General features: G+C 35.9%; 1 protein-coding gene across 4 annotated transcripts in view; it reads left to right on the forward strand.

Moving 5' to 3' along the window:
• The window catches only part of STK17B (serine/threonine kinase 17b), a 42,499-nt gene extending 15,259 nt beyond the window's left edge, over positions 1-27,240 (forward strand). For 3 of the 4 annotated variants that reach the window (XM_033230790.1, XM_033230788.1, XM_033230789.1), the window contains 6 exons: positions 4,643-4,855; positions 15,325-15,469; positions 17,476-17,602; positions 19,850-19,898; positions 21,341-21,520; positions 23,102-27,238. In XM_033230790.1, coding sequence (XP_033086681.1) covers positions 4,643-4,855; positions 15,325-15,469; positions 17,476-17,602; positions 19,850-19,898; positions 21,341-21,520; positions 23,102-23,384 — 997 coding nt within the window. In that variant the 3' untranslated portion in view covers positions 23,385-27,238. Of the gene's footprint in view, positions 1-4,642; positions 4,856-15,324; positions 15,470-17,475; positions 17,603-19,849; positions 19,899-21,340; positions 21,521-23,101 lie in introns of all 4 variants that reach the window. The other variant, XM_033230787.1, reaches the window with a different exon arrangement.
• The last annotated feature ends 267 nt before the right edge of the window (positions 27,241-27,507 follow it).

The following is a 27,507-nucleotide window of genomic DNA, read 5'->3' on the forward strand; positions in this document are numbered from 1 at the left end:
TTCAGTGGTCCGTGGTCTTACTAATACAATGTTTGTATGCAGTGCAGCAATCTTTCCTATAATTTCCCCAGCAAACTGTTATCCAGCCTCAGTTTGAATGCTTCAGCGACAGGGAAGTGAAGATTATGCAAGATCTTGAACGGTACACACAACAAAAGGCAATTTCTTTTCTATTTTTCTGAGTTACTATTTGATGAGTAAATTTACTTACATTTTTTAAAGTAACTTTTCAAAATTGAGGATATTATAGGAGCTAAAAAGTCTATAAAGTATTTTTGCTTTGAGGGCTTTGGACAATTTAAACTGTGAGGACAATACTAATAATTCTAAATTGCTTTATAAATGAAGTGCCATCATAAATAAAGTTGAATCAGGCATAGTTTTTAGAATTTTAGATCAAAAACTCATGATAGAATTTGATTAAAACAAATTTAGATTGATTGCTAAATTCCCATTTTAAAATATCTTTATGAAAGAGACCAAGGAACATCTTTCTTTTGAATTGATGTAGGCTAATGAGTCACATGGTAAATATTGATATGTTTAATTATTGGATCTTGATAAATTAGAAATCATGACTTTTCATCTGCCAAGAATGTACTGAAAGTTCTTTCAATATTGTTACCAATTTTAATATCCTATACTTTTGTGAAATGGGAATTAGAATCATAATCATTTCTTCTGAGGTTTGCACATTTTGAAAGTTACCTTTCTAAATCAACTTTTTTATTTCAGAGTGCTAGTGTTTAATAATTCATTTTCCTTTAGCAAACTAAAGGAAATTATGTAAAAGTTAACAGTTCATTTTTTACTATTCTCAAAAAACTTGCATTGTTCCTGTTTTTTAACATGTTGGGTAAGTTTTTTCTACCCCTCCCCCAACTGAGGCAAAGGTTTCATAGGACTTCTTGTGGTTAGAAGGGTGAGGCAGATTCAGAAATAAACGTCAGCTTCCTTTGTGGCTTACCCTCCCGCCTCCTTTCACATTTTATTGTGTATTCTAGAATGCAGGAGGGGAATGCAGAAGGGTAACTACTAGACCTTTTCACTGCTGGGAAATCTAGTTAGCCTTGCCTTTTTAGGATATGACTTAAGGATTATTTTAAAATGCTTTAACTTTTCTTAAATGTTTCAATTACATTTGGTATAGAAACATTTTAAAGATCATTTTTTATACTTTTAAACTATAATTAGCATTTTAGAACAGAAAACAAATATTTGGTTTTTTTTCCTAAGTCATCTGATAATTATGGTAAAAATACCTACCTTCATAGTATATAGATGAATATATATACACACACATATATATATATAATTTTATTGGAATCTCAAACTTTTAAGAAATACAAACACTTTAAGTACAGGATACAGAATAGCACAGTATATGGTATTATAGTGGATACATATTTCTGGCATTCATTCAACAGATATTTCACTTCCTATTATATGTTAATGAACTGTAGATTTTATAATTACTGTAATAATTAGGACAGACGTGGTCCCTGCCCTCATGGAGCTTTTACTTAGTGGTGAACGTTGACAAATAAATAAATCATTATCCACATCATGTGGTCACCTTTGCCCTGGATTAATGAGTGCTGTACTTGTTTAAGAAAGCCTCTTGGGCCGGGTGCAGTGGCTCATGCCTGTAAAATTTCAACACTTTGGGAGGCTGAGGCAGGAGAATTGCTTGAGCCCAGGAGTTTGAAACCCGCCTGGGCAACCTAGGGAGAGATACTGTCTGTACAAATTATGTAAAAAATTAGCCAGGAGTGGTGGTGCGTGCCTGTGGTCCCAGCTACACAGGAGGCTGAAGTAAGAAGATCTTCTGAGCCTGGGAGGTTGAGGCTGCAGTGAGCTGAGATCCTAACACTGCACTCCAGAGTGGGTGATAGAGTTGAGACCCTATCTCAAAAACAAACAAACAACAAAAAAAACCCTCTTGGTAATACCTGGAACAATTAGATAAGAAGTGTTATTTAATTTTGTTCTTTGTTTCTGGGAGAATTCTGGCTTGTAGATATAATAAATAATAAAATTATTGCAGAACTGATTTGTCACAAGTGCTACTATAAACGGTTTTTTCAGATGCCCAGTTTTCTTGGCTAACTGGTTTCTGTTTCCTAAATTTTACAAGTGAATTTTTTTATAAAACTCAAAATTTCCTTCCTGTTTTAGACAAGTTTTTGCTTCGAAATCTAAGTAAGAATTGATAGATTTCTTTTAACAATTTTTCTTTTTTTTTTTTTTTTTTTTTTTTTTTGAGACAGAGTCTTACTCTGTCCCCCAGGCTGGAGTGCAGTGATGCGATCTCAGCTCACTGCAACCTCCATTTCCCAGATTCAAGCGATTCTACTGCCTCAGGTTCCTGAGTAGCTGGGATTACAGGCACATGCCACCAGTCCTGGCTAATTTTTTGTATTTTTAGTAGAGATGGGGTTTCACCATGTTAGTCAGGATGGTCTTGATCTCCTGATCTCGAAATCTGCCCGCCTCAGCCTCCCACAGTGCTGGGATTACAGGCGTGAGCCACCGCGCTCGGCCCAACAAAATTATTTTAAAAGGGAGGAATTGTTTTATAGTGATTAGAACAGAAAATTAGGAATTCACATTTCACAGTTTATTCTTGGGGCTCCGATTCCATTTATGACCTTTCATGAGGTGTTTAATCTTATTCTGACTGAGTTTATCCAGGATAAAATGTATGAAACACCAATGGATTGAATATAAAGTGAAGGGACTAATTTTTGTGTATGTGTGCTCATTGAAACCCATCAATTTGTATTCCTTCTGCATACCATGAGAAAATATTTTATAGTTAAACATTCTCAAATCTTAAAACTGCTTTCAAAGAATCAGGTTTTTATATGCAGATTTATTTCATTGATATATTAATATATTTTGATAAATGTAGAAGAGTGAAATTATAGTTTGATTTCCAGTACTTTTCATTAGCACCAATTTTGAGGAAATTTGGGTAAGAAAAAGTAGGAATCTTTGTTATCTTGACCTTTGCAAATAGCTAGTAAAATACAGTCAAGCAATTTAGTCCCACAGTTTCCACCTAGTACCCCCTAAACACCAAGTTTTGTTTTCTATGCTAAGAGTCAGATAGACTGTGTTAGAAATATATTGAAGGGAATTGGGACAAGAGGAGTTCTGGAGCAAACATTACTTCCTGAAGATCTTTTATTTATACCTGATTTGTTAGTATCAGAAACCAGAGAGTAATTCAAAATTTAAGGTAGAGGTTCTTAATTTCAGATCCCCTATACTCAGCCTTACAAGGTTTATGGATGGGCTTTAGGATCTGAAAACCCTCTGGAATTATATGTAAAACTTCCTATTTAAGGGCTTGTGTACATTTTTCTGGGTAGGCAGTCAATAGAATAGCTTTTATTAGTTTCCCTTGACTCAGAATAGCTTTAGGCCTTTGTGAAAATAAATTTTGGGCAACTGTAGGCTTACAGTACACAACATATGCCGATAGAAATGAATTTTCGGTGTCTTTAAATTTTGGCAGAGGTTACTAAGCACTGCCATTGGAGAGAGCTAAAAGCATACTTCTTTCTAAAATGATAAACACGACCTTAATGGGTGTGTTTGCACTAGCTGTTGATAACCATTATTTTCTTAGTTTATCATTGAAGTATCTTTGAATATTTTCTGAGGGACACATATACCTTAGTTATCTGTTACAGGCTTCAAAGACTACTGAGCGTTACTAAGATATATTTCTAAAACAATGGACAATTGTGATAGAAAGTTTCAAAGGTGGTAAAAGTTGATTGTGTTAAAAGGAAAAATTACTAATAAAGTTAAATAAATCAAATATCCATTTTTTGCATTCACTTTAATTTCTTATAATTGAAGGTAAGCTATTCTAATTACAGAGTTAATGTGATACCCTATGAAGGGTACAGTTTTTGGAAATAGACCTGAGTTTAAATCTTTACCTTGACTAAATTACATATCTTCTCTGAGGTGTGAAGAACAGGAGAGCATTTATTATACAGGATTGTTGTGATACTTAAACACAATAATTTATACCAAGAGCAGAGCATGGCATTGAGTTGGTATGCAAATGAGATTATTTGCCTGCAATGATAATGTATCTTTTTTTTTTTTTTTGAGACAGTCTCACTCTGTCACCCAGACTAGAGTACAGTGGCGTGATCTTGGCTCACTGCAACTTCTGCCTCCCGGGTTCAATAGATTCTCCTGCCTCAACCTCCTGCATAGCTGGGATTACAGGCATGCGCCACAACGGCTGGCTAATTTTTGTATTTTTAGTAGAGACAGGGTTTTGCCATGTTGGCCAGGCTGGTCTTGAACTCCTGACCTCAAGTGATCTGCCTGCCTCGGCCTCCCAAGATAATGTATCATTTTAATAGTGAAGAATAAATATAGTTCTGTCTTATCCTGTTGTTATAGTTTGCCATTTACCTTTGTAAATGATAGCACTATACATTTTATAAAAGTACATACGATATTTGATTCAATTTAGAGAACAAAGATAAGTTCCTAATTGCACAGATATTTCAAAGAATTGACTTTAAGTTGGAGGTATAACAGAATCTGTAATATATTAACTTTGTTCTCTGCAGAAAAATTAAAATTGATTGTTCTCATCTTCCCCCAGAGGAAAATTTGCTGTGGTTAGACAATGTATATCAAAATCTACTGGCCAAGAATATGCTGCAAAATTTCTAAAAAAGAGAAGAAGAGGACAGGATTGTCGAGCAGAGATTTTACACGAGATTGCTGTGCTTGAATTGGCAAAGTCTTGTCCCCGAGTTATTAATCTTCATGAGGTCTATGAAAATACAAGTGAAATCATTTTGATATTGGAATAGTAAGTATATACTAAATGGTACCTATTTTAATTGGTATGATAAGATGATTAAAATATCAAGAATAGGAATGATAAAAGTGTGACAAGAACTTGTAAAGATTGCTGTTAATAAAATGAAAAAGGGACCTAATTTATATTCAGATATTTTCATAAGACTAAATGTACAGCCTCAGGCAAATACACAAAAACTAACAGTACAGAATAAACAAATGACAAACACAACATTTGAGGACTGTGGAGAAGGGAATATACATTATTTTGTTAATGGCTGATTGATTGAATTTTTCTGAACACAATCTGATGGGCAGATAGAATTGAAGTAATTTGTATATTTTCTTCATCTATTTGAAAAATAGCTTCAAGAAAATAAGGAGAATGGAAAGTTAAACGGCATAAAACTATGCTTAGTACATTGTTTGTTAAAGAAATACATCTAGTATGTGTAATGTGTAAAGCACTATGTTAGTTGTAGCAATAAGAAATAAATGTATCTCTTGCCACAAGTCTGTGAAAAAGTGAGAACACCCCAGTATTCTACAGTTCACCAGGTGATAGGGGTAGAGGATTGTTAAGGTAACTGGTTTGTTACCGAGTATATTGACACGTGACTCTTACAGAGTGCCTTTGCTGCATGGTTGTCTGACACGTTTATTCTGAGTATGTAAAATGTGTTTGAACATCTGCGACAAATGGAAGAGATCAGCTAGATTTATGTTTAGTATGCCTTAGGTGCCAATAGTTTTTAATAAGGTAAATATATTTTATGGTAAACTACGAAGAGGTAAGTGTTTATTTTAGTAAAAAAACGTATTGCTAACTATAGTAATTCTTTTTAGTAACTCACTTGCATCATTGCCTTTTTAAATTTAAAGGTATATTAACCTTATTTTTGTATTTAGTTATTTTAAAATTAATGTTTTTGTTCCACAAAATAGATTGGCTGGAATCAACTTGTGAATGCAAATGAAGATTTTGCAAAATGTTCAACTGACAAGTAGTTCATTTAAGAATGAATACTGTGTACATTTCCCAGAACCATATTAAGGCGTGTTATATAGCACTTTCAAAATAAATTAGAATTGCAGAAAAGGCCAAGATACTAGCAATATGATTTCATTTTTCATACATTTTATAATTATTTTTGTCAAAGATTCTTCAGCTGACCTTTGAAAAGTTACCTACTTGTATAACATCTGCATGTTTGAAGTGTGTCAAAAGTAGCTAACATTTGTCAAAAACAGTAGTAGAATACTAGGTTTAGAGGATGAATATACATAAGAACATTGATTACTTTCATAAAATCCTCTTTTGGGGGTTCATCCAAACAGCAGCGACAAAATACATTGGAAAGATTTGAGACATTTTATGGATGGACCTTGTTCATACTCCGGAAAATTGACTCAGGTACCTTACCCAGTAAACTGGCAGAACTTACTGATCTCTATACTTCTGGCTGAAATGTAGCAAGCACTCAGAAAATGTTTAAGTAGATTAATATACTAAATTTCTTACCAGAGTGACTAAGACCCACTAAAATTTATTGCTAGGACTTGGGCTTAATTACTATGCCTTCTGCTTTTGGGGTGGCATTGTCACATTTAGTAGTCTCAGTTGAAGGTAAACATTTAATCAGCTTTCGTTGTTTTAGTAGTGTGGAGTAATTTTTATATGGTGAAAATAAAATGGTGGAATCTTTTTTTTGTTTTGTTTTGTTTTTTTTGAGACAGAGTCTTGCTCTGTCACCCAGGCTGGAGTGCAGTGGCGCGATCTCGGCTCACTACAAGCTCTGCCTCCAGGGTTCACGCCATTCTCCTGCCTCAGCCTCCCGAGTAGCTGAGACTGCAGGCACCCACCACCAAGCCCAGCTAATTTTTTTTGTATTTTTAGTAGAGACAGAGTTTCATCCATGGTCTCAATCTCCTGACCTAGTGATCTGCCCACCTCGGCCTCCCAAAGTCCTGGGATTACAGGCATGAGCCACTGTGCCTGGCCTGAATCTTTAATAACTATCACCCAGTCAATTCTGTCCTCAAATCATCCTACACACTTTTTCTTCCCCAAGTCTTATTTTACAAAATTTCAAATATATAGAAAAGTTGAAAAAATAGTACAATTAACAATTATCCTTATAATCTTCACTTTTATTCACCAGTTGTTGGCATTTTGTCACATTTACTGAACCATTTGAAAGTTGTAGGTATTATGATATTCCTTTTTATGCTGAAGTATTTGGTGTGGGTGATGATGTGTATTGTATCACATCAGGTGGCAATAAAGTCAGGTTGTTTTATTACTTACTGATTTTGCTAATTTTGAACATGCTTAAGATGTAGTCTTCTAGCTCTCCTTATTGTAAAGGAACATTTTCCCCTTTTAATTAATCTGTGTTGTGATATTTACAGACCATGTGAATATTATTTTTTTTATTTTCTTTTTTTTCTGATGGAGTCTTGCTCTGTCGCCAGGCTGGAGTGCAGTGGCGCAATCTCAGCTCACTGCAACCTTTGCCTTCCGAATTCAAGCAATTTCCCTGCCTCAGCCTCCCAAGTAGCTGGGATTAAAGGCATGCGCCACCACGCCCAGCTAATTTTTTGTATGTTAGTAGAGACAGGGTTTCACCATGTTGACCAGTATGGTCCCCATCTCCTGACCTCGTGATCTGCCCACCTCGGCCTCCCAAAGTGCTGGGATTACAGGCATGAGCCACCACACCTGGCCAATATTATCTTCTTTAACATCTAGTGATTTCCCTTTCCCACTTTTTAATATTTCAATGGATTTCATGTTTTTTAAAAATTAATCTAACACATGACGTTAATGGAAAATAACCCATTATGTTTTAATTAATGAGTTCTAATCAGTTTCTGCCACTGTCTTTTTTTCATGCTCAAATTGTCCCAAGCTTATCAGTGGTTCCCTTTCAAGCTACTTCCTATGTCCTTTTGATATAATCTCATTAGTGTTTGAGGACTCCCTTGCTTTATGCACACCAAGATTTCCAGGGTCATCTTGTTATCTTCCCTGCCCCAGACCTGTAATCAGCCATCTCTCTGAGAGAAGTTCTGGTTCTTTTAAGCGGAGAATAGCATTTAGAAACCAAATATGGGTGTTGGACATGCTCACTTTTAACGGAGTATCATAATTTTTAGGCCTTTTCTAAGGATAGTGTTAGGAAGTCATATTTTTTCAAAATCGTGAATTTAGTCTCATAGCTCCAATTCAAGTCCACCAGTTGTACTAAGTAGTTTGCTGTTGGTAGTAGTATAAGTATTGTTATGCTGAAACTATTTTGTACGTATTGTTGGATAAAGTGAATGAGCAAGTATTGCTGAGAACCTGGATTTTCACTGTGAGAGCAGGGAGATGCAATATAGAATGTGAGAAGTGATGAAGAACCTTCTGCTCTCTTCCAACTGAACCTTTATAGGTAACCTTTATAGGTAACCATATTTATTCATTCTGGCTCATTCTTTATGTGTTTCTTCTTGCAAATATAAGCAAACTTGTATATATTTACTATTCTTACAGAAAAGGTAGTATATTAAATATACTCCTTTGCACCTTGTATTTTTGTTTACTTAAGAATATATTCCAGAAATCATTCTACATTAGTTCATAGGTATCTTTTTAACTATTATTATGGCTGATTTCTTCTTTTTTTTTTTTTTGAGACAGAGTCTCGCTCTGTCGCCCAGGCTGGAGTGCAGTGGCCGGATCTCAGCTCACTGCAAGCTCCGCCTCCCGGGTTCACGCCATTCTCCTGCCTCAGCCTCCCGAGTAGCTGGGACTACAGGCGCCCTCCACCTAGCCTCGTCCGGCTAGTTTTTTGTATTTTTTAGTAGAGACGGGGTTTCACCGTGTTAGCCAGGATGGTCTCGATCTCCTGACCTCGTGATCCGCCCGTCTCGGCCTCCCAAAGTGCTGGGATTACAGGCTTGAGCCACCGCGCCCGGCCAGCTGATTTCTTAAATGGCTGCATAGTACTCTGTTGTATGGTTGGATCTTGCTTTAGTCAGTTGACCTTCTGTGAATGGGAATTATTATGGAGATATAGCTTTAGAGTAAATTCCTAGAAGAATGATTGCTGGTCAAAGAGTAAATGCATATGTAGTTGTATTAGATGTTGTCAAATTTCCTTCCATATGAGCAGCACAGAGTCACTTTTAAAAGGCACATTTTTGGCCGGGCGCGGTGGCTCACGCCTTTAATCCCAGCACTTTGGGAGGCCGAGGCAGGGGGATCACAAGGTCAGCAGATCCAGACCATTCTGGCTAACATGGTGAAACCCCATCTCTACTAAAAACTACAAAAAATTAGCCGGGCATGTTGGCGCACGCCTGTAGTCCCAGCTACTTCGGAAGCTGAGGCAGGAGAATTACTTGAACCTGGGAGGCAGAGGTTGCAGTGAGCCGAGATTGCACCACTGCACTCCAGCCTGGGCAACAGAGGGAGACTTTGCTCAAAAAAAAAAAAAAACGCTTTTTTGATTTGTTACATTTGCTAATTATATGAATCAATCTAGAACTTTCTTTTGGAACAACTATAGCCTCTTTTTGCTTTTGTGTTTTGTTTTGCCTCTAACCTATTTTTTAAATCAGTTTACTTTTGTGAATTAATCTCAAATTCTTGCAACCTGCTTGTCAATTTTAATGATTATTAAAATCTTTCATTTTTTATTTTAATACATAGTTCATAGGAAAGTATTTCATTGCCAGTTGTGAAGTCTACATGATTGTTTTAGCCTTTCATTTTTTCAGAAAATAATATAAATCTTACTTTTCTGGAAGGTAGTATTAGATTTATTTATACATATGGAGAAAAATCTGAGGATAATTGAGTCATTCTATCACCACCATCCATGAGACAAAGACTTTACCATACCAAGTGTCTTTAAATCATATTTGTAGAATTAAATAAAATATAGCTATACATTTTTAAAAGCTTTTTAAAAAACTTCTGGAAGGAAGGTATTATCTAATTGGACATATTACGTTTTTAATGCTGCATTTTGAGCAAATTAAAGTTGGTCATAAAAATACTTAACTTTAGTCGGGCACAGTGGCTCACACCTGTAATTCCAGCACTTTGGGAGGCCGAGGTGCACGGATCTCGAGGTCAGGAGATCGAGTCCATCCTGGCTATAACACGGTGAAACCCCATCTCTACTAAAAATACAAAAAATTAGCCAGGCATGGTGGTGAGTGCCTATAGTCCCAGCTACTCCGGAGGCTGAGGCAGGAGAATGGTGTGAACCTGGGAGGCGGAGACTGCAGTGAGCTGAGATTGCACCATTGCACCCCAGCCTGGGCAACAGAGCAAGACACGTCTCAAAAAAAAAAAAAAAAAGTACTTACCTTTTGGAGAGCACAGAACAAAAACTTTGTCCTAGAAACAGGGAAGATCAAAAGGGGAACTTACAGTTATCAGAGACAACTCTGAGATTATGTGAGAATGCTATTTTCTTTTTGTCAAGAAATTTTGTCTACTAAACATCTCTAAGTAAATACTAAATACCCAACAGAAAAGGATGGAGACTATAACAAAACATGCAAAACAGAAAGCCTTACCTTCTGGAATGATCTCAATCACCAGAGAAATAACATTTTAATATGATCTTAACAATTTTACCCATAACGTATGTTGAACATTTACACTCTGGCAGGCACTGTGATAGGCACATTATCTGTATTCCCATTTGATTTTTAAAACAATCCTCCCAAAAGGGAGATTGATATTCACATCATATGTCTAGTTAACACTCTAATGTCTTTCCACTCTAAAATCCCGTGGACTGTATTTCTTCCATTAGCATAGGAATAGAATTTTAAAGAGACTCTTAACATTCAAATTTTAAAACAAGTTCATTTTGATCACTAGAAATAAATGCTTATTTTAAAAATCTTTACCATGGTTTTTCAAAGCTATATGACTCGATTTGCATTTTATGGATAATTGAGATATTACTTTGTTTTACTGAAATTCTTGGCTCTCTGTAACTCACAGAAATCGATCATTTTTGATAGGAAAATATTCTGATTTTAATCTTTCATATATTAACTTTATGTTATAGGAATATTTCTAAAAGATTTTCTCTACTTGCTTTTCCCTATAAAAAACAGATGTAGATCTAGATAATATATAGCACATAGGTTCTCCTGACTGTGTAATCTGTGCTAGAGTGCTGTTGTCACATATTCTTACACATAACACATGTATACATGCACTAGCAAGTGAGCACAGATGCTGAATTTCTAAATTTTTTTGTTGATATCCCTGCAAGGGGCAAACTCTTGTTAGAGAGAAAGAGTAGAAGTCACCTGATTGTAGCTCCCAGGTCAATGATAATGATATAGGTAGCTTTTCTGACTGTAGATATTTTTTCTTTTTCTTTTTTTTTTCTTAACAAAAGTCTTGTTTGCTACTCACTGCTTCTGTTTCTTTTTCCAATTTCTGCTAACTTCTGCAGTTTGCTTCTTGTGTTATCTGTTCTTTCCCTCCTCTTAACTCTTTCTAATTTTCCTATTTTCTGTAGCTCCACCTATGTTCCTCTGTTGTGTGAGAAATGGCAGTCCTACGAAAGACATTGGTCAGCTTATCAAACTAAAAGGAACAGTGTGATTGGCTGACGATGATAGTATTTTATTTGATCTTATTATTGAAACAAACAAAAAACTCTGAGGATACTTTCCCTGATTATAAAAGTAATAGCTATTCATTGTGTTAAATTTAGGAGATATAGAAAAGAGAAATCACATGTAAATGATCATTACTTTATGGTATGTTCCTGTATTTAAAACTTATTCTCATTTTTTGGTCTGTGCATATGTACTTTTAGAGACAAAAGTTTGATCTACTGGACGTATTCTATTGTAACCCTCTTTTTTCACTTAAGAGTATAGTGTGTGCATCTTTATATGTACCATATAGTGTTTCTAAAAATAGATTTTCATTTAGCAAAGACTTTAAAAATTTCCTTCAAAATCAGGAGTTCAACAAAAAGCCCCAAATTTTGGAAAGGCGAGACATTGCCTAGATTTGCAATTAGTGTTTGTAGCTGTTATTGGCTGGGCGCGGTGACTCACACCTGTAATCCCAGCACTTTGGGAGGCCGAGGCAGGCGGATCATGAGGTCAGTAGATGGAGACCATCCTGGCTAACAACGGTGAAACCCCGTCTCTACTAAAAATACAAACAATTAGCCGGGTGTGGTGCCACACACCTGGAGTCCTAGCCACTTGGGAGGCTGAGGCAGGAGAATCTCCTTAACCCAGGAGGCGGAGGTTGTGGTGAGTCAAGATTGTGCTACTGCACTCAGCCTGGGCAACAGAGCGAGACTCAGTCTAAAAAAAAAAAAGAAAAGAAAAAAACTGCTGTCTATTGAATATTTACCATGTGTCAGACACTGTGATAAGTATTTATTGAAATGATCTGCTTTGATTCTTCTAGGATCTTTTGTGCTCAATACTTTATGTGGATTATCCAATTTAATTCTTAGACCATGAAGTAGGAGCTATTATATTATTCACATTACAGTAGAAGAAACAGAGGCACATTTTGTCCCAGTTCACCTAGCCTGGTTAGTGACAGAGCCAGAATGAAACCCGGGCAGTCTTGATTTCAGTAGGCACTCCTGTATGCTCCGTACTATCCTGTCTGTTCCTAGGCACTGGGAATCGCTTTCCTTACTTTCACTTTACTTTCTTGTATTTTGTTTTTAAGTTTAGAATTGGAGGAATGTTCTGGTTATTGAAGTAACTTTAGCGAATTTGTAATATAAAAGGTTGGTAAATAATCATAAAGTATTCAAGATTAAATTTCTTACCTAAACAATTTATGTTGCTGTACATATGAAGAATACACATCTATTTTTTATATATTTAGGGGGTGTAGATATGTAAATTCTTATTTTATACTGTTTCCTAATCATTTCAAGTTATTTGGTCTGATTTTTATAAGATAGGACTAGATTATTAGTATTTATATCTTATAAAGTACATAACAAAAAATATATTCTAAGAGAATCTAAAGGGTTCTTTCTTCATTTTCTTATTTGCTTATGATTGCATTAGTACTACTACCTAATATAATATTTTTTGTAATATTATTTTGAGTGTCCTTGCAGGAATGTATTTAGACCACTTTCTATTTTGAGAGGATTTGTATCATTGAAACTAAACAATATAACTGGAAAGGGAAGGAGTGATGATGTCACTGCCAGTCTGTGCCTGGGTTCCCACTCTGACATGCAGACCAAGGGCCTCTAGGCAGTCTGTATATTAATTATTCTCGAAGATTATTTCTTTTTTTAGATTAAAAAAAGTAAATTCCCAAAATTGTCTTTCTATACCTTATTTTAGAGTTCACTACTATAAATTTAAGAGCAAACTACACTTTTCATTACTCAGATTATCTTTATCATGTTATGTTGAGGCAGATATTAAAATTAATGTCTTGGCCAGGCACGATGGCTCACTCCTGTAATCCCAACACTTTGGGAGGCCAAGATGGGCAGATCATGAGGTCAAGAGATCAAGACCATCCTGGCCAACATGGTGAAACCCCTCTCTACTAAAAATACAAAAATTAGCTGGGCATGGTGGCATGTGCCTGTAGTCCCAGCTACTCGGGAGGCTGAGGCAGGAGAATCTCCTGAACCCAGGAGGCGGAGGTTGCAGTGAACCGAGATGGCACCACTGCACTCCAGCCTGGCAACAGAGTGAGACTCTGTCTCAAAAAAAAAAAAAAAAAAAAAAAATCTATCTATCTATCTATCTATCTATCTATCTATCTCATGAATTTACAGCGAGTTTCAGTGGGTGTAATGGGGTTAAAGTGACATATATGTGATTGGAGCTTTCATGTGTATTCCCTATAAGCTGTCCTATAGTTTTTTTTCTGCAAAGTCAGAAAGTGTAAAGCAGCAAATCTTTGTAGCTTCTAACTGGCTTACTGTGTTTAGGTTGCTCAATTGCAAATTATATCTGCAGTGTGAATGTCAGTCCTTGTGACTTTCAACTTGGGACTCAAATTTGAGCCCACCATTATTTTTTCTTCTTATGGTTCCCAACACTTATGACATATTTCTTCCTCTTGGCAGTCACTGAGACTTCTGAATCCCCAGTTTCAACCCCTCTAAAGAATCACCACCCATTCCATCATTCATTCATTCAACAAACATTACTGACCACCTACTGCAGTGCATGCTAGATACCGTTCTTGATGTGGTTGTAGCAGTGAGGCAAAGAAATAAAGATATAGTAATAGTATTTTCTAGAGTGAGTTCCTATTTTTCAAATAGAATATACTTGTGTATTCCCAAATATACCTTACAAATTTGATGAATAACTGTATAAATGTTTTTGCATGATCTGACTGACCAATTTTATCTTATTTAGATTTAATCCCCCCCCAAAAAAAATCTGTTGATTTTATTGATATTTCTGCTGTATGGATGACCATAAGTAACTGACCCTAAGTTATATTGCAGGTAAATAGAAGAGTTAGGATTTATGTTTCGATAATTCATTCCAAACCTAGGAATTTTTTACTGTGCCTTTTTCAGTATTCTTTAAATTGCAATTCTTTAGAATTTATTTATTTATTTATTTGCGTTCTGGCCCCAAGTATTCTGCATGAAGCTGCAGTACAGGATGGTATTGGCTAAGAATGAAGATTCTTACTCATATTCAAGTTTGTTAACTTAATTGTACTTGTTTCTAATGTAAAATGGGTGTAATAACCATGTACCTCACATGTTTGTCATGAGGCTCAAAATAGATGATATGTATCTAAGAATTCATGTATATGAAAGCATATATATGTATGAATACATACAGATGTATATATATGAGAAGAGCACAAAGAGCTACTTTTTTTTTTATCTTTATTGCGGTGAAGGCAGGCTGCAACATTATTGGATCATAAAGCAATTCCGTTTTATTTATTAATATTCAAGTATTAGTACCCAGAATTTGAAGAAGAAGTCTCATCACTTCTTTTCCTTTCTTTTCTTTTCTATTTTGAGACAGAGTATTGCTCTGTAGCTCAGGCTGGAGTGCAGTGGTGCCAACTCGGCTCACTGCAACCTTTGCCTCCCAGGTTCAAGTGATTCTCTTGCCTCAGCTTCCCAAGTAGCTAAGATTACAGGCACCTGCCACCACGCCCGGCTAATTTTTGTGCTTTTAGTAGAGAGATTTCACCATGTTGGCCATGCTGGTCTCGAACTTCCAATCTTCAGTGATCCGCCTGTCTCAGTCTCCCAAAGTGCTGCGATTACAGGCATGAGCCACTGTGCCCAGCCATCATCACTTATTTTTTTCCTTAAAGATCTCTCACGTCTCTGCCCTGTCTTTAAGTGTAGTGTATTAACATTTATATAGTTGTATGTCTTTTACTTAACAGGTACACAATATTTAAAAGTGTTTAGGTGAATGGATTTTCAAGTCTCTGTTCTTTGAATTTTATTTCAGTGCTGCAGGTGGAGAAATTTTCAACCTATGTTTACCTGAGTTGGCTGAAATGGTTTCTGAAAATGATGTTATCAGACTCGTTAAACAAATACTTGAAGGAGTTTATTATCTACATCAGAATAACATTGTACACCTCGATTTAAAGGTAATGTAACATGTGATTTAAAGTAATGCAACATCTGTGTTGTTCTTCTGCTCTTAGTATGCACAATTGCAAACTGGTATTAACAGGAAACAATGGTTGGTTCCTGGTTGTCTAGACTGCACTGGTGTGCTCTTTGCTTACCTGTGTGCTACATGGCCTTAATTTTATATTGGCAGAAAGGAGAAGACTGCATGTGTGAGCAGCTCAATTTACTGGGCTCTTAAAATGCATCATTCCTGTGTTCTAATCCTACATTAGATGGAATTATTCCATTCCATCCCACTCTTGCAACCACATCCTGGACCTTCTTATTTTAAAATGCCGTCTATCTCTGAAATGCTCAATTATGTAATCTCCATCTCTGAAAATAAATCCTGCTAATCCTTATTCATTTGCTGCTATTACTTTCATTCATTTTTGTCTTGAGATTTTCAGTCTTTTGGCTCCTTCCAGATCATTCAGACTCTTTACCCAAGCCCCGAACCTCTAGTCTCTGATCTCCATCTCTCATGTTATCCTTTTCTCCTTCTCTGTCTCTCATGTTGTTATCCTTTCTCCTTATCCTTCCTTCATAGCCACACAAGGACCTTAAGATCTGAATCAGTCTGTCTCTCATTTCTTAAGCATTAGATTCTCCTATTTTTATGTGGTCTCCTTGCATGATCCTTTGGCTTCTACTACCACTTTAATAATAATAATAATAATTCAAAAATCTCCACCTACAGCACAGGCCTCTCTCTTAATTTCCAAACCCTCTTACCGCTTTTTCAAAAGATAAAACCTGTAGTTCTGTTTTGGACCCCACTATGGAGCCAGGGGGACAGTATTTACCATCTAGTATCCCTGCTATTTCCCCAACTGATAAAATATTGGAAAAGAAGCAACATAGTAAATGCCAAGATAATCATGCTCCCACTAGCTTCCTGTTGGGTCATTTTCCTGCTAACATCAACCCAAGTACATTACATAGCATCGCATAGCGCTTGAAGTCCGGGATGGCATATAAACCTGTGATTGACAACAACAGAGCTAATTACCTTTGCCTTTTCTCCTGTAATAGGTTCTGTGCTTTAATAATAAACAAGCATGAGATTGTCCCAAAGTTAAGCGACTGTTATAATTCTTTGCACAGATTTTGGGAGCAGCACCTTGGCAAAGGTACGGGTTATGACAGCAGCAGGGAACTTTGTAATAGGCTGTGGGCCTGCGATAGTAGTAAAGCAAAGTCACGTGGTTCTAGGAGGCAATGGATGAGGTGTACTATGCCTCTTACTGTCTAAGCTAAAGCCAGGGAACAGTCAGACCCGGCTCATCCAGAATCATCACATTGTACTGAACCATTTTTCGTTTCTGGAAATGTTTACATGCTCATTCCTTCATGCCTTCTTTAGTGCTGCTCCCTAGAGCACCTTTTTGTTCTTTTTTTTTTTTTTTCAATTCTTTAGAATTTATTTATTTATTTGTTTGCGTTCTGGCCCCAAGTATTCTGCATGAAGCTACAATACAGGATGGTATTGGCTAAGAATGAAGATTTTTACTCATATTCAAGTTTGTTAACCTAATTGTACTTGTTTCTACTGTAAAATGGGTGTAATAACCATGCACCTCACATGTTTAACTGCACCCAGCTACCCAGAGCACCTTTCTAACCAGCATACTCTTTCTCAGATTAAGCACCATCTGTACTGCAAAGCCTTCTTGGAATTTCTTATTGACAGAATGAGGTAGTCTTTTTATTACTGAGTATTCTATATCTTAATCTTTCCATTTAACTTCTTTTTTCTTCAAACCTAGAATCCTTTTTGGGTGTGTTTTTGGCTTTATGCATCATTGACTAATAGCTCCTCCTAAGTAGTAAGTCAGTAAATGTTTGATGCATGACTCAATATACTCAAATTATATTGACTCATGACTCAAGTGATGATTCCACTTAATATACCTCCCATCTGAGACTAGTATGCTTTTATTGTATATTACTTACCATGTTTTTGTTGTACTTTATTTAGCCACAGAATATATTACTGAGCAGCATATACCCTCTCGGCGACATTAAAATAGTAGATTTTGGAATGTCTCGAAAAATAGGGAATGCGTGTGAACTTCGGGAAATCATGGGAACACCAGAATATTTAGGTAATTTCCTTTTATTTTCTATGCCATTTTGAAATTTATTAAGTAAATGATACCTCTGTAGAACTATATTTTAGAGCATGTAATTCAATTCAGTTAATAGGATTTAATTGGTTCAAGTATTTTGATACATTAAAACTTGGTTACGACACATTTAAATGAAATGTATTGAATAAAAGTATGAAACATTTACAGCAATTCAGGGGACACTGAATATGTAAGTGTACAAGTTGAACGTTTGTGTATAAAGGCTTTGTACATAAGGAAAAAAGAAATGAGTAAGAGGGAAGTTACGGAAAAAGAGAAAAATGGAAAAAGAAAAAATGCGACAGTCAGGTGGCCCATGATTGTCTTTGAAGCCTGGCTATTGGCTAGATCTCACTTCTCTTTCTCTCTGGTCCTAATTCCAGAGCTGTTCGCAATACAGATATCTTCAGTTTAAACTTACAGGAATTGTTAGCTGGCTGCCCCATTTTTGTTTATTGCTTCTGCTTTAAAATATAAGGTTTTGCATAGGGTTGTGAAAGTAGGGTTTTGAAGAAGAGTGCCAAAAAGAACCTTTGATTAGGTAATCTGAGTATATTGTATGAAATCAACAGATTAGATTATGCATATGAAAGGTTTTTAAGTTGTATGAAACAGCATATAAATTTGAAGTATTTTAACTTACAATCTTTTTACCCTTTTTTGTTTGTTGTTCATACCGACGTCCCCATGTGGGCATTGAAAAGATACAGTTAAACAGAACAGATGTGACTCAGCTAGGCAGCTGTCTTTTCCAAAAATAAAAAACAGAGAAAATTACTAACTTTTGAATGCTAACTGGGGTCCTAGATAAATGAATGTAATTATTGGTAACACAGCTCACAGACATATGTGAAAATGTTGTAGGTGGTTTAACAGAAGCTGACCGTATATGATTTAAAGGCTTTATTAATAAAAATGTTAGGCTTTAGGAAACAGTTTCTCTTTGGAGAAATTATGAAACCGTATTATGAAACAAACTTATTTTTCACTCATAAATCCTAGTTTGAACTCTACTAATTTGAAATAATATGGTAATGTTTAGAAAGCATAGAGAATTTATTTTGCACTTTTTTTGGCAAGTGAAGACAGCAGAAAATTAATCACTTTGGAAATTAGGTCCTTGATAATTTAAGAGGAACGTTTAATCCACTTGAAAATTTAGCATTTCTGGCCAGGTACGGTGGCTCACACCTGTAATCCTAGCACTTTGGGAGGACGAGGCGAGTGGATCACTTGAAGTCAGGAGTTCGAGACCAGCCTGACCAACATGGTGAAACCCTGTCTCTACTAAAAATACAAAAGTAGCCAGGCGTGGTGGTGCATGTCTGTAATCCCACCTACTTGGGGGAGCTGAGGTAGGAGAATTGCTTGAATCCAAGAGGCGGAGGTTGCAGTGAGCTGAGATCATGCCATTTGTACTCTAGCCTGGGCAATAAGAGTGAAACTCCATCTCAAAAAAGAAAAAAGAAAATCTAGCATTTCCGAGCAGCAAAATTTGCTCATAATGTCATTGCAGATGCACATGATCCTATTACCCCAAAAGAAAAACCTAAATTAATCTAATAAAATAATGCAAATTAATTCCAAAGTAATAAAACTAAATTTTTTTTTAAATTCTAGCTTCCAACATTTTACTTTTTTATAATTGTTTTCTCTGAGATTAAACTTAATGAGTTTAACTACCTAGCCACTAGTTACTCCAAGAATATTATCCATGTTTTTGAACCATCTGATCATATAATTTACTCAATATTAGGGATATTTAAATGTCCAATCACAAGATAATTAATACTGTGCTAAATTTCTATCATCTTGTATCACTAGACTTTCCAAAATTAAATCCAGTTATAATTTTTTTTTCCCCCCGAGATGGAGTCTCACTCTGTTGCCCAGGCTAGAGTGCAGTGGGATCTCAGCTTACTGCAACCTGTGCCTTCTGGGTTCAAGGGATTTTCCTGCCTGAGCCTCCTGAATAGCTAGGATTACAGGCATGTGCCATCACACCTGGTTAATTTTTGTATTTTGAGTAGAAGCAAGGTTTCACCATGTTAGCCAGGCTGGTCTTGACTGTGACCTCAGGTGATCCACCTGCCTTGGCCTCCCAAAGTGCTGAGATTACAGGCATGAGCCATCATGCCTGGTCCCAGTTATAATGTAATATAAAGTGATTTTCTTGTTTTAAAATTTGTCAGTATTGAATTTAAATTTTATCTTCTCTTTCAGCTCCAGAAATCCTGAACTATGATCCCATTACCACAGCAACAGATATGTGGTAAGATTTTGTTAGTTACCTAAATACTTCTTTATGGAAAGTTGGGAAATGTATATTCTGAGGTTCTTTGACTCCAAGAGTAAATAATAAGACTTTCTTCAAAAGATTTTATTTGAATATCATTATTATGCTACAGGAAAATATTTACGTATCCATTCTTTTTAAATAATACTTAAGTTCTGAGCCAAAAGTATGGAAATAAATAGGAAAAATCTCTCTCTGTGATGAAAAGTCAGTTGAGTAAAGGAACAAAATAACTGCAGTACAGTGATACATGTTTTAGGATAAAGGTGAAATGCTTAATAAGCATAGAAGCAGCAGCAGACAGTCCATTGCTGGGCTCCACCTCATGAAGGGAGACATGTGATCTAGGTCTAAAAGAGTTGGCCAGGAGTGGTGGTTTAACACCTGTAATCCCAGCACTTTGGGAGGCCAAGGCAGGCAGATCATCAGGTCAGGAGTTCGAGACCAGTCTGGCCAACATAGCAAAGCCCCATCTCTACTAAAAATATGAAAATTAGCCAGATGTGGTGGCGCATACCTGTAATCCCAGCTACTCAGGAGGCTGAGGCAGGAGAATCACTTGAACTGGGGAGGCAGAGGTTGCAGTGAGCCGAGATCATGCTATTGCACTCCAGCCTGGGTGACCAAAAAAAAAAAAGCTTGAAGAACATATTTGTTAAGCAGAATAATGAGGTCAGGTCCACCCAAAAATGTACTTTTATGAGAGTACATCTCTGGGAAATTGTGAGTTTTTGTAGCTAGCAAAGAGAGAATATGATAGGGAATAGAACCAGAACTGATACTGGAGCTTCAGTTGAGACCACAAAGGGGACTGACTACACAAACCTGGTGGAAGGTTTAGACTTTTTCTGTGTTCTGTGGAACTGCTCATGCGTTTGCCCAGGAAAAAAGATGATATGGCTAAATAAGTTGGTGAAACATGTACTGTATTGTCTTTTTCTGGCTCCTGGGCACCAGACTTGCCATTAACATATTTACAGATTTTAAAATGTTTACAGTAAAAAAATTTGCCTGCCCAGCTTTGTGCTTTGCCAAACTTGCAGCCTGTATTTGCGCAGAACCTCTCTTTATATCTCACAAGTCATTACTTTGCCATTGGAAACCATTTAGGAAATGCTGCAGCAGCTTTGTGTACTCCACAGCAGGTATCTGTGTGAAGGATAGATGGTAGCAATAATAATATTTATTGAATACATTGTATTTATATAACACGTGCATTCCTTTGTATTCTCTTTCTGTGAGGCACACTTTGAGATCATTATTTTAGTTTTAATAATATAGGAACTTTGAAAAGCAATGTAAGTCTGTGGTTTAACCGTACCAGTTTTGAGGAGAGGAGTATGTTGAATGTCGATTATACTTTATATAAATGTTTAAAAATTAATATACTTTTTAAGTTCCCCTCCCTTTTGTTCCAGGAATATTGGTATAATAGCATATATGTTGTTAACTCACACATCACCATTTGTGGGAGAAGATAATCAAGAAACATACCTCAATATTTCTCAAGTTAATGTTGATTATTCAGAAGAAACTTTTTCATCAGTTTCACAGCTGGCCACAGATTTTATTCAGAGCCTTTTAGTAAAAAATCCAGAGTAAGTAATAATTTGTTTAAATATGATTACAGATTTAATTTGTTTAAATACTATTACAAAATAAATAATATATGCCTATCAAGAAAAGTATATTCTAAAATAGTATAAAATTATTAGAAGTATGCTCAGGTTCTAGGTAAAATGAAGAGAGAGGTGGTATGAGCAATCATTAACAAATACATAACTTCAGATACAAAATATACAACAGGGGATTTTGAAATGAAGAAAAGATTTGAGTTATTTCTCTCACAACCCACTACTAGTCCCTGAAATTACCTAAAATAATCAGACATAGAAATTTACAGTACACATGGCTGGTTATAAGACTTTATTGTAAATGTTTTATAGTTAAATAATTTTACTTACACAACAAGTATCATTTACTGATTGGGAAATCTTGAAGGATTGGATGCCCTTTGACAGCCTTACAAAAGAAGCGAGTCAGCTGGGCATGGTGGCTCATGCCTCTATTCCCAGCACTTTGGGAGGCCAAGGTGGTCAGATTATGAGGTCAGGAGTTCGAGACCAGCCTGGCCAATATGGTGAAACCGCATCTCTACTAAAAATACAAAATGTTAGCTGGGCATCATGGCGTGCGCCTATAGTTCCAGCTACTCAGGAGGGTGAGGCAGGAGAATTGCTTGAATCTGGAAGGCAGATGTTGCAGTGAGCTGAGATCACGCCACTGCACTCCAGCCTGGGTGACAGAGCGAGACTCCATTGCAAAAAAAAAAAAAGTGATTTGGAGGGCAGTTAAGCACCATCTTTCAAAATATAAAGACCCAGTAACTTTACTAGTAACTCATCCTATGAAAATAGAGAAGCTCCCAAAAAACATTTTCTCAATATTCATTGCAGCATATTTATGATAGCAAAATGCTGGAAGCTTCAGTAGGTATCTGGTTAAATTATGGTGTATCCATGTGGAAGAGTACTAAATAATACAGCTGTTAATAAATATGTTAACTCTGTACTGATGTGAAAAAATGCTTGAAATGCATTATTGAGTGAGTGAAGAAAGCCAATTGCAGAAACGGAGTATGTGAAGCCATCTCTGTGTGTGTGTATGTATGTGTGTGTATATGTTTGTGTGTATGTATATGCACATATATGTAGAAAAAATATCTAGAGGTGGATGGGGGAATGAAAAAACAAAATAATTTTACTTTTTACCTTCATGAGAGATAATATGGTGTAATGCTTAAAAGCACAGACGCTAGAGTCAAAGTTCCACTTAACCATTTACAAGTTAGGAGATTTGGGGTAAATTTCAAGCCTCCTGGTACCCTACTTTGCATATTTGTTAAATGAGGGGAATAATAGTACCCATTTCGTTAGTTTCTTGTGATTGTTGAATAATGTATTTGAAGCATATAGAATAGTCCCTGGCATATAACTAAGCATTCAGTAAAAGTTAGCTGCTATTATCATTATTATTCTCTTCTGTACTGTTTGGATTTTATATTATGAGTATGTTTTATTTTCACAATAAGTAAAAAATATGTCTATAATCTATCAAACCGAAGACATTTTCAACTTCATTTTTTATTCCCAATTTCCCCTTTCTGCTTTCTTTCAAAGGAAAAGACCGACAGCAGAGCTATGCCTTTCTCATTCTTGGCTACAGCAGTGGGACTTTGAAAACCTGTTTCGCCCTGAAGAAACTTCCGGTTCCTCTCAAATTCAGGATCATTCTATAAGGTCCTCTGAAGACAAGACTTCTAAATCCTCCTGTAATGGAACCTGTGGTGATAGAGAAGACAAAGAGAATATCCCAGACGAGAGCAGCATGGTTTCCAAAAGATTTCGTTTCGATGACTCATTACCCAATCCCCATGAACTTGTTTCAGATTTGCTGTGTTAGCACTTTTTTCTTTGACTCCTTTGGACTGAATTTGAAATTTTATATCCACTCCAGTGAGATTATGGTTTGTAGCTTCATATATGACATGTTTATATTGTAAATGCACTTTTGCATAGAATAATTTAGGGAGTGTTTTAATGTTAAATTACTAGTTGCTAGCATGTTATGATTTCATATCCTGAGATAGCTCTGCAGATAAGAAAATATTTAAATATATGACAAAAAGTAAAATTGTACACGTATGTGAGTTTACATGTTAATGAAATAAGTTCAAATGAACTTATCAAAATGTTTTGCATATCAACAAAAAAAGTGGCTTGAGTTTTATTATGGTTGGTGTAAACTGAACGCAAGACATTGGACTTTAAGGGGTTCTCTCTCTAAGGTGACTCTTACACCATGCCTCTATCAACGTAATTTGTTTAGGAAAGCAGTATGAAGTTTAAGCCGAAGTAATTTCTACTTTATAGATACTCAAGAGACATTTTACAGTTGAAAATGTTTTTCAATTACAAATATTTTGAAACTGCATAAGATTTTCATTCTCTATGGTCTGTTATATGAGAGAGATCCTTTAACCAGAGCAAAGAGGGAGTTAGAAACCTGATCAGGGATATTTACAAGTTGGAGCAGAGAAAAGAGTAGCATGGCTTCATTTTAACGCAAATGTCTTTTTCCTCCTCCCAACCTACTTGAGATCTGACAAGGTCTGGATGGAGATATTTGGTATGCAAGTGTAGAGTTTTTTAATCCTCCAGAATTTCTAGGTAGAAGATACTTAGGTAAAGTTAAATATTCTCTATTTTTAGGCAAACATATTTATTAATTGAATATAGAAGAAAATGTTGACACACTCAGACAGCTTACTGAATTTTAGATGTCTTCTGTATCTTAGAATACAAGTCAGTCATTCAGAGTTCTAAAAGTATGCATAAAAAATTACAGCACCGGTAGGTCTATTAACACAGGCCCGAGTCAGCAATAGCAAGACTGATGCGATCATAAAACATGACATCAGGCTCGTCTGAAGTTCTTGTGTGAAATTCCTAGTGAGTGAGGAGGCTCAGCTTAAAGCCATCTGCAGAGTGGCCCCTCATTGTGGTCTTTTGCTGGGACAAATGCAAGAAAGAGACTAAGGAGAACAAAATGTTTGCTTATGGCTAGAGACTATATCCAGCCCTAATGATGGGGAAAGTTAGTCCTTTTTGGGTAATCTTTTATGAATTTTCACCTGATGACTGTTATATTGGATCTGTTATCATGTTAAGATAACTGTGATCTCATGACCGTGTTGCTGTAGCAAAAGAAATATTTTGACAAACAGTAACAACAACCTGGTGTTCCCCCTTTAGACCTTTAACTTCTCAAAATTTTGATAAGTTTCCAAATTCTTTAATAATAACTTAAAACTGTTTTGAATAACTGTCAGGTCACTTTATTTGACCACATGGTGAATTTCTTTAACATCTTTAGCATTTGTTAAGGAAAAGTTTTTTCTACTTGGTGTGTGTATGTGTGCACATGTGTGTATGTATAGGTGTATGTATGTATCTATAGATAGATACAATACATTCTTTAGACAGTTTTCAAGATTCTTTGCTGTGGTATATTGTGCTCTACTCAGGTGCCAAAGGAGTTTTGTTTGTTGTTGTTGTTGTTTTTGAGACGGAGTTTCACTCTGTCGCTCAGGCTAGAGTGCAGTGGCATGATCTCAGCTCACGGCAACCTCCGCCTCCCAGGTTCGAGCAATTCTCCTGTCTCAGCCTCCTGAGTAGCTGGGATTACAGGCACATGCTACTGTGCCCAGCTAATTTTTGTATTTTTAGTAGAGATGGGCTTTCACCATGTTGTCCAGGCTAGTCACAAACTCCTGACTTCAAGTGATCCACCCGTCTTGGCCTCCCAATGTGCTGGGATTACAGGCGAGAGCCAGCGTGCCCCTGCCCAGGAGCGCTCTTCTTATGACATATAAATTATGACATTTATATTCTTTATTGACTTTATATTCTCTTCTTATGACATTTAAATTCTTTAAGTAGTTTGTTGGTCCAACAAACCAGACATTGTATAATCTAAATTGAGCCCTTGTATATCTAAAACTGATGAGTTGTTTATAAATTGTTGATTGTCCATTTACTTGCCTTTGGTATTAAGATAATGCAAGTAAAGCTTAGTAAGTCATTGGATAATGAGGAAATGATTATGTTTCTGAAGACCATATTGTATTTTTAATTTTTAGAGGAATTATGCCATCCCCCCAAAAATCAAGAAATATTTGAATTTTAAATTATAAACTCATTTGTAAAAAGACACTTTATACCAACTTTCTCTTTCTCTGAAAATCTTAAAATAGTTTACATCTACCTTTAATTAGTAGAATACAGAGTTGTAAATTTCCATGCCTTTTTTCCTAATATTAAGTTTTATAGTAGAAAAGCAACTAGTGGTGGCACAAAGAATATGCAGTCTTTTTACAAAGGTGTGAATTTAAATAATTTTATTGATTGAAATATGAAAATAAACCAATCATTTAAGAGCTTTTCAGCAAATGATTCAGTTCTTACTCTTTTTCTCCCGAAATTGAAAAGCATAATGTATTTCTCTAAAGTAGGAATCTAGGGCGCCCCTATGAGTGGACAAATGCGAAGATAAGTGTTATATTGTGGTATTTTAAAGTTTAATTTGCTTTTTGGGTAGAATCCCTAAATAGATAGGATTTTTAAATAGATGATATATAGATGGCAATTACAATTGCAATTTAATTATTTTCCCTACAGTAAAAAACCTAGCTCTGAGCAGTGAAATTGTAATGGCACTTTAAAGGAAGTAAGCCGTTAACTGTTCTCTCATCCAGCGATCCCCAACCTTTTTGGCACTAGGGACAGGTTTTGTGGAAGAAAATTTTTCCACAGGACTGGGGGGATAGGGGGATGGTTTCAGGATGATTAAAGTGCATCACATTTATCATTAGATTCTTGTAAGGAGCATGCAACCTAGATCCCTTGCATGTGCGGTTCACAATATGATTCGAGCTCCTTTGAGAATCTAATGCCATGGCTAATCTAACAGGAAGCTGAGCTCAGGTGGTAATGCTTGGCACCATCCCCCCTGCCCCCCACTTTCTGTGCAGGCCAATCATGGCCTGGGGGTTGGGGACCCCTGCTCTAGTCGGTACTGAGATAAGGTACTTGTGCCAGAATATAAATCAACACATTGCTTCCTTTATCAAAGACGTCTTGTTATTTTTAAAAAGTCAACTGAGCCAGTATGATTAGTGATGTAATTGATTTTCATTCTGGCACAAGCCTCTTTCATTCTGGACAGCTCACAAATAGTTAATGGGCCATGCTTTGAATAGCCTTCCTCTAAGCAACATTTATAAATATTGATATTTTATAACTGTTTACATTTCTTCTGTTTATTTTTGAATTTTCGGTTTGATATCTTGTCCTTATTCATTGTTATATAAACAACTGTACTTTAATTTCAAGTAGTAGTAAAATTATTTGACTTCAGTTTGCGGGGATTATCATCGATTTATAATTTTATAAAAGTAGTTTAAAGAATAATTGTAAATTGTACATAAATTACAACTTCCCTGCCAGGGTTTATTAAATAATAATATTGCTTGAGGCATATAGACAGACATTATTATGAGTATTCCAGTAAGAAAACTACATCAACTTGATCATTCTGGCTAAAAATTAAAAAGCACTTTTTTATATCTGTGGTTGTCATTTGTTTCAAAGCATTTCTAAATCTATTGTTCTTGAAAATATGTCTGGATGTTCTATCCTTTGACATAGGTCATCTATGAACCCTCTTTGTGTCTAATAAACATATCTGTAAAGGCATATAAATCTGAAAACAATTATTTGCTGGTATCAAGGAATAATTTTTAGAAAATGTCAATGAATGAATTTAACTGTACTACATGTTGCACTACAGTGCACTACATGTTACATAAAACATGAATGAGGGATTCTTCAAGATAGTTATAATCTGGTTGTAGACTAAGGAACAGTCAGTTCTCATTATTCGTGGTAGTTATGTTCTATAAAATTCCCACACTTTAGTTACTAATCATTGCTCCTTGGGGAAATACAGAGTTAGGTTCCTGCAA

This window comes from Trachypithecus francoisi, unplaced genomic scaffold, assembly GCF_009764315.1.
Source record: "Trachypithecus francoisi isolate TF-2019V2 unplaced genomic scaffold, Tfra_2.0 Lachesis_group13, whole genome shotgun sequence".
Lineage (NCBI taxonomy): Eukaryota > Metazoa > Chordata > Mammalia > Primates > Cercopithecidae > Trachypithecus > Trachypithecus francoisi.